The following is an 8,267-nucleotide window of genomic DNA, read 5'->3' on the forward strand; positions in this document are numbered from 1 at the left end:
GGTTTGCGCTGATGGAGAGTTACACCTTCTTATATAACACTGCCAACACGTACATTTACTTGCGACAATTTCAAAGGACAGTTTTACTTATCAAAACCACGGAAAGGCTGGCATCAGCCACAGCTGCACACAAAGACCGGATCTGGATTATCTCAGAACTCAACTCTGATGAAGTAACAATCTGCTGTACCAGCCGTCAACCTTTTTGTTTCCCCCAATAGGCGAGGCTTTCACAGACTGGTGCAAAAAGAAATTTTGACATGCGTCCGTATATATCATAGCAAGCTTAGTCTAGCAAGTATTGTCACCTTTTGATTCAGTCATAGATGAGTCAGTTTTGACAAGGTATATATTTGGTTGATGAAACTGTCAAACGTCTATTGTTGGAGCTTGCTGTCAAGTTTTGAACATGCATCTGCTTCGAGTGATAGTGTCGGTGTGCGTCATCTGCAGTGGAGTTCGGGCCGCTGGTAAGTGAAACGGTCCTGTTTCTGTAGATCTCAGGGCAAAGGTGTCCTAATTGTCTTTGATGCCCCACGTCCGTCAGCAGTTTGGCGAATCTTATGTTCCTGGTTTGAATCCCGTTTCCCCCCTGAATATGTTTCTGTTTGTTTATCGTTGATTAACGACACACTCTTGAAAAGGTCAATATCCGTAAAGATCCGGGTTAGAATTTATCTTCAGCTACCCATGCTTGTCGTAAGAGGCGACTAACGGATCGGATGGTCAGACAGGCTGACTAGGTTGACACATGTCATCGAATCCCAACTGCGTAGAACCATGCTCATATTGTTGATCACTGGATTGTCTGGTCCAGACTCGATTATTTACAGACCGCCCCTATATAGCTGGAATATTGCTGAGTGCGGCAACAACAACAAACCATTTTCTTTATTATTATTGCTATCATTGTCGAGGCATTTTTTGTAGAGATTTGCAGCGCGCTGTACCCAAGATCTACCTGCCAGCCAGAATGTCCACAGCCATCTGTTACAGAGGCTCAGGGGGCGCCATACTGCTACTCTGGGATGTTCTGCTGTGAGACGGTAACAACACCAACACCTTCACCAACAACCACACCTCCACCGACAACAACAACAACTCCACCATCAAGAGGTGACTCCCTCCAGTGTTGATCTTCATGTTACTCAACAAGTACTCTGTGATAACAGTTTAATAGCTTAACTATCAAGAAATAGTCATTAATGGCAAAATGTGTCTTCCATACTGTCTTTACGGAGTATTGAAATATTCAGTGATTTCGTACTTCAGGTACTGTATATATTTGGTATGACATACCAGTTAGCTAAAGTGTATATTCTCTATGTTAGCAGTTGAACATTGCTGGACAAAAAAACGTTAACATTCATGTTTGATTTTCGGTTGAATTGAAACAAAACACCGATGATGGTGTAGTTGTAACGTTTGGAACTGTGTTTGCTCTGAAACTTTCAAGTGTAAACATTCTTTGTGTATCAGTTAATTTGAAATTCTTATATTCGCTGCCAACACATAAATTCACTTGCAACATGTTTAAAGTGCATTTTGCTTATCATAGATAGAGTTAGGCTTCCTGCCTACCTACCTACCTACCTACCTACCCACCTACCTACCCACCTACCCACCTACCTACCTACCTACCTACCTACCTACCTACCTACCTACCTACCTACCTACCCACCTACCTACCTACTCACCTACCTACCTACCTACCCACCTACCTACAAACCTACAATGTTCTTATTTATCTGTTCATCCCTCGTGTGTGAGTCGTCCGTAATTCAGGTAAAACATTTTCGTGTGTGAGTCTTCCGTAATTCAGGTAAAACATTTTCGTGTGTGAGTCTTCCGTTTTTCAGGTAAAACATTTTCGTGTGAGTCGTCCGTAATTCAGGTAAAACCGTATAATATTGCAATTGTTCGTTTGCAGTCTGTGGATTCGATGCCTTACCTGTGACTCCAAGGATTATGAATTCCAATCCATTCAATCTTAATGATTTCTCCTGTGCATGGCCTTGGATGGTCCACGTACTGTATGACCTTCAGGACGGAGAAGGCATTCAGCCCTTGTGCAGTGGGGTCCTCGTCTCCAAACAGCAGTTCATTACATTAAAATCTTTTGTGGAGCCATTGTAAGTATTTAAGGTAATACCGACAAAGGGAATGATTCACGTCACTTTCATTTGTATAGAGTTCCCTATGACAGAGATTTCTGTTGCAAAGATTCTCATTGTTTAATTTCTCCCTACGTAGCCCGAAGCACACTGATTATTTTGTGCAACATGTCCTGGTTCACAACACCGTAGAATGCGGGAGTGTCTCGTTTGTACAAACCCGTGCAATGTCACTGGTGGCACACAGACTTACTGTTGCTGTTTGACATTACTATTTAGCTAATTTATTGCAAATTCAATTGTTCTTTATACAAAACAAACGGAAGCAACACTATCGAGACTGACCAGTATCAGTCAGTTTGGAGCAATACGCTATGTTGTGGTGTGTGGTGAGAGACAGAGAGAGAGGGCGGGGAGAAACCTTAACACAATCATGGTCATTGGAGTGACTTGACAAAAACACAAAAGAGTGACAAACGTTTAGGCATATCTGGTACTTTCATTGGGGTTTGATGTTAACCATATTCCAGCAATATCGAGCGAGACGGGGGACACCACAGATGGGCTTCACAAATTGTTCCAATATTAGGAATCAACAGGGGTCTTCAGCGTAACGAACGGATGCCTCTGGGATTAGGCTACCCGACAGCCCGTGGGAGGTTGTAAATCGCCAAGTGCGCCATTGAAACCGATGAAAGCAATACGTACTCCTTGCAGAATTTGGCTACCACGCCCTTGTCAAACACATTTCAGTGCAATATTGGTTAGGTTGAATCAATAGAAAAAGGGGCACGTCTACACTATACTATGATTTTGTCGCAGAACTGGTCAAAACTTTCAACTGTATGCCGCAGTTGGAATTTGTAACATCACTGGTCTTCAGACAGAAGAAGTATTCCCACCAGGCACATTGAAGAACGTGTCCACGGATATCAGCTCTTTCGACGCTGGTAAGTGATTAACCATTGATTATTTAAAAACTAACTCTATATCTTCAATGTGGAAGCATCTCGTAGCAATGCCTTCTGTTTAAACCACTTGTATTTGAACGATCCGTAAATCACATTCAAATGCAATATCAAGGTCGAATCAATATGAGATGTTCATTGACAAACATTTCTGTTCAGTTATTACATGAAACTTGCACAATTGTTTTATCAAAGTCATTAGTCAAGTCAAATTTCTCAGAAATTTTAAGGATGCATGAGGCATTTTGGAGTAAAAGTGAGCAAACCACATATCCTAGGGTAGTGTTTCGTGCTGAATACGAATATGTTGTTTGCTAAGCTCAGTATGCCTAATTAGGTCACAAATTGGGGGCAAACGTCAATGAGTGCAAAATTCAATATTTTTACAAAGTGTCTTATTTATCATTCTCTATCCAAACAATGAACTCATTTTAAAATCTATTGAATAATAATGTTACCACAGGATTTCAAAATGTTGGATTTCAAGGAAATGCTGAAGGAAAAGTTTTGTATTTTTGCAAATATCTCCCTTACAGAGCGACTTTTATTTTTGTGTGAAGAGCTACACTTTACAGGCACTTTTTGCTTAAAAATGCACAGCAAGGCTGAATCTTTTCCTTTTGTTGACAAAATTATATTCCATGCAAACTGTTTAGATCACCAAATTTGCATATTAAGCGCATAATGACTTCAAAGGTCAATGAGTGCGATATGATACGCTAGGCGTTTTTACATGTATGCCATACGAATGCTTTTATACTGCTACACATGCACGTCAAATACAACTGCTTTCATTCATGCAGTGAGTTTGATGAATATTTTACAACATAATTACCCACGTAACAGTTTCAGTTACATTTACTTTCCCTAATGTGTGTATGCTGAATAACAGAGTTTGTGCCATGTTAGATTAGGGTTGCTGTCAAAAGGTTCTTCAAAGAGGGATAAACGCCTGTCTACAGCTGACCGAACTTCGCAATGTCTCAACATGTGCCTTAGTTGGGTGGCCTCAAAGATGGAAGAGATGCCCATTTCTGTCTGGTTGTAGAGGGTATCTTTAGACCGACTAGTTGCCTGACATATGATACAAAGCTCAAATTACAAATCTTGGCCAGCGCTACGTATATACTGCCACTGATCGCCTCAACTGTTACACACACACTACTCCTTTTAAATAAAAAAAGTACAAGCAGTGTATCAACTGACAAAATCCTCTGGCACAAAGATTCTTAAAATAAAATATGTGATACCAAAGTCTTTCAGTACACACTCGATCCTTCAGTCATGGCACATGACTTCCACTTTCGCCTTCATCTTCATATTATCTATTTAATACACTATCGGATAGGGTTCCTACCTGTTCCTGTGATTTCCTGACCTATTACGTGGGTAATGATGTTGTAAAATCATCAATCAAACTCACTGCATGAATGAAAACAGTTTCATTTGACGTGCATGTGAAGCAGTATAAAAGTATTCGTATGGCATACATGTAAAAACGCCTAGCGCATCCTGTCGCACTCATTGACCTTTGAAGTAATTATGCTTTTAAAATGCAAATTTGGTGATCTAAACAGTTTGCCTGAAATATAATTCTGTCAACAAAAGGAAAAGATTCAGCCTTGCTTTGCATTTTTTAGCAAAAAAGTGCCTGTAAAATGTAGCTCTTCACGCAAAACCTAAAAGTAAGGGAGATATTTGCAAAAATATATAATTTTTCCTTCAGCATTTCCTTGAAATCCAACATTTTGAAATCCTGTGGTAATATTATTATTCAGTATATTTTACAATGAGTTCATTGTTTGGATAGAGAATGATAAATAAAACACTTTTTGAAAAAATTGAATTTTGCACTTATTAACCTTTGCCCCCAATTTGTGACCTAATCAGGCATTTTTGAGCTTAGCAAACAACATATTCGAATTCAGCATGGAAAACTACCAAAGAAGATGAGGTTTGCTTACATTTACTCAAAAACGCCTCATGCATTCACATTCTGAGAAATTTGACTAGTCTAATCTGACGTGAATATGACTTGGAGTGACCGTTATTTAGCTCCAAAACGGAAATGCTTCCCCCGAGAATCAGTTTTACCATAAATGGTTTTACAGAGAGTGGTAAAGACTCTGAATAATAAGGATGAGGATGTTATTGCTACCCTGATATGTACAACTGATGTTCAGGGAATCTGGATCTTGTCGTGGCTACACTTGAAGAAGAAGTCGGAGACTACAGTATCAACGTGCTTCCTGCTTGTTTGCCAGATGGAAGGACAGTAATCAATGGAGACCAATGTTTCATGGCCGGATCTGCAAATGGTAAATATTCCTAACTAAAACGTTGGGACTATATCTCACTAACTGCTTGCTCAATACCAAACAAAACTATTTTGAAATCAATTTCAAATATCTCCCCCAACCCCTCCCCATTCCAAATCTCATGGGGTAATGTGATAGGCTTGTGGTTAAAGCGTTCATGCCGAGGACCCGGATTCGATTCCCCACATGGCTACAATATGTGAAGCCCATTTCTGGTGTCCCCAGCCGTGGTATTGCTGGAATATTGCTAAAAGCGGCATAAAAGTAAACTCTCTCACTCACTAACTTAGCGCTAAGATAGCTTTGTGGAATGGGGATCAGATCCCTCTGACGAAAGAACTTATTCAAGCATACCCTTTGCTACTATACTGGACAAAAATAGCTAGGGATATATGTACATTTTGAAATTATGAATATTGATCTATTTATTCATTGAAACACTGACAAAATATCAATAATAAAATACAAATATCCCTAACTTATTTTGTCCAGTATATTTCAATCATTACGCATCAAGATATGTACACGAAAAAGCATCGTACTTTGTACCCATGTTGGTAATCGAAAAGGGTGATATGCGTGCAGTTCTCCATAGACACATTTAGCCTCCGACAGGTTAAAGGAGAATTGAGCGTCCACAGTAAACCCTCCTTAATCCGGACTCAATCTGGGCAATTGCTGTCAGGGTTTCACTTCAGATGAGATATGCTGATTATTATATATAATGAGTGTGTGAGTGAGTGAGAGTATAGTTTTACGCCGCACTCAGCAACATTCCAGCTTATGGCGGCTTTTTCCCCCCGAAATATGATGTTATTCAATGTTTTGGTACACTAAACGCTCATTCTCAATAGTCCAGATTTTTTGTACCGAACACCTTACAATCAGAAAGATGTTCAGCATGTTTACATATTGATGGAATACGTCAGAAAGTGGCGTCAAAGCATACTCATTCTACCATTAACCTACTCCTTAATATGTACAAAGGACACTAACTTGAAATGATTCCTGTATTCAGAAATTCGTAACTAAATGGATAATTTTACTCTATATTTCTTGTCTCAGGTGAGATCGGTGCCGGGCGCGTTAGAGTGTTAGATCCAGCAGTTTGTACAGCGTTCAATAACATCCTCATCAACAACGAGCAGCAGCCTAGAGGAACCTTCTGTACCAACGTGTTTTCTGATAATGTCGACGCATGTGACGTAAGGCGTTTAAAATCCAGTAGTAGAAAAAATAAACTTCCGTCAATTTTAAATTATATGGTCAGATTTATAATTTGAATATATTTTAATTTTTTATTCTGATAATGTCGACGCATGTGACGTAAGGATCTGAAAATCAAGTTATAGAAAAAATACACTTCCGTCAATTTTAACTTATATGGTCCCAATTATGTTTTGTTTTTTGAATCTTTGAATTTGAATTTGAATTTTTTAAATTCAAAACCATATAATCGATAACACAAGCATGTAATTACAGGTTATTTTTTCTTTGATGGTAAGTCACAAGCCTTATTGTCGTTCACTCGTGATAATTAATCGACAGTGGAATTAGGAGATAAGCCTACGCTGTTTTGAAATTAGAGGTAGTATAACGGAAATATTATAGCACTAAATTTAATTTGAAACCGAACGCGAATTATTGGCAGTCTCTTGCTTAATCTATTTTGACATATCAAAGAATCAACCTAAACATATTTTAATTTCTTGCTGAATTGTTATTCGGAAAGCAGACGATGTTCGACTGAATATGTGTTTCTGTGCTTGTGAAGTATTTTTGTATGTATTAACACCTATTTCTGTAAGGAGTGAGTCGAACACGTCATCACTAAACCCATCTTTAAAGACGTATGTCTAATTTCAGACAGAAAAATCTCCCTAATCTATCGATGTATCGATAGCTAGTTTGTTTGGTGTCCGCCATGTTGGCGGGCAGACGGAAATAGTGCATTATTGTAAACCATGTATAATTGCGCACTGAAATTCAGAAACCTGTATAACGTGATTATATACCTCTGAATGACCTTAAATAACCAATCGCAATCCAGTATTTACTGAAGCCATGGTAGAATGTTCATTAATCACTGCTCCCATTACGTTTGTTACAGGGGGATGAAGGTGGTATGGTGATATGTCAGGATAATGAGAACCGCTGGGTCCTGAAGGGGATCATACAGGAGGGTACATGCCTCGGAGCCAGGAATGGCGCCAATGTCATCATTGATATTGAACAAATCGGCAGCGACCTGATCAGCAACGTATTTCCAACACCGCAGTAACACGTGCAGGTTCCCAGCAGAGATGAATACACGTCCATATGCTCAACTCGCCTTTGTATTGCGGTTTTTGTTTTACTGAAATGTAACCTGGGTCAAATTTAATAATTGATCAATTGTCCTTAATAAAGCTTTGGCTTAGAATATAACATATGAGGTGTTTGTATTTCTGTTCCTTGAAATAGATTATTTGGTAAATGGATCGAAGTTAGATGTATATGTCTTGGTGATTTATTTTTATGTTTTAATGAACTTTACATCTAAACGGTGGTTGTATGGTTCTTAAATTACTAGAACATGCATTTTCCTGTGCTTTTGTCCAACTCGTTCGAGAACTATGCCGTAGTGTATTGAATCGTTCATGCACGAAGATGGTTAAATGAGCACTTAGCTTCCAAAAAAGGAGATGCATCTTCAACTATTGTCAAAATCGGAGTTTAGATAAGTTCATCCTGACAGTTGAGAACACCCAACTCAGTCTATCTCGACAGATGAGTACATCCTATTCAGTCTCTCTCGTGCCATGAGTACACACTACTCAGTCTATTTTGACACGTGAGTACACTCTACTCAGTCTATCTCGACTCAT

General features: G+C 39.0%; 1 protein-coding gene across 1 annotated transcript; it reads left to right on the top strand.

Moving 5' to 3' along the window:
* Positions 1-395: 395 nt before the first annotated feature.
* On the top strand, positions 396-7,827 carry LOC124260366 (serine protease hepsin-like). Its single transcript, XM_046694660.1, has 7 exons — positions 396-470; positions 931-1,116; positions 1,931-2,132; positions 2,937-3,064; positions 5,266-5,400; positions 6,466-6,605; positions 7,511-7,827. Exons 1-7 carry the CDS (start codon positions 410-412, stop codon positions 7,679-7,681), a joined length of 1,023 nt encoding a protein of 340 aa, XP_046550616.1. The 5' UTR covers positions 396-409; the 3' UTR covers positions 7,682-7,827.
* The last annotated feature ends 440 nt before the right edge of the window (positions 7,828-8,267 follow it).

This window comes from Haliotis rubra, unplaced genomic scaffold, assembly GCF_003918875.1.
Source record: "Haliotis rubra isolate DU_JTF1 unplaced genomic scaffold, ASM391887v1 Scf76, whole genome shotgun sequence".
NCBI lineage: Eukaryota > Metazoa > Mollusca > Gastropoda > Lepetellida > Haliotidae > Haliotis > Haliotis rubra.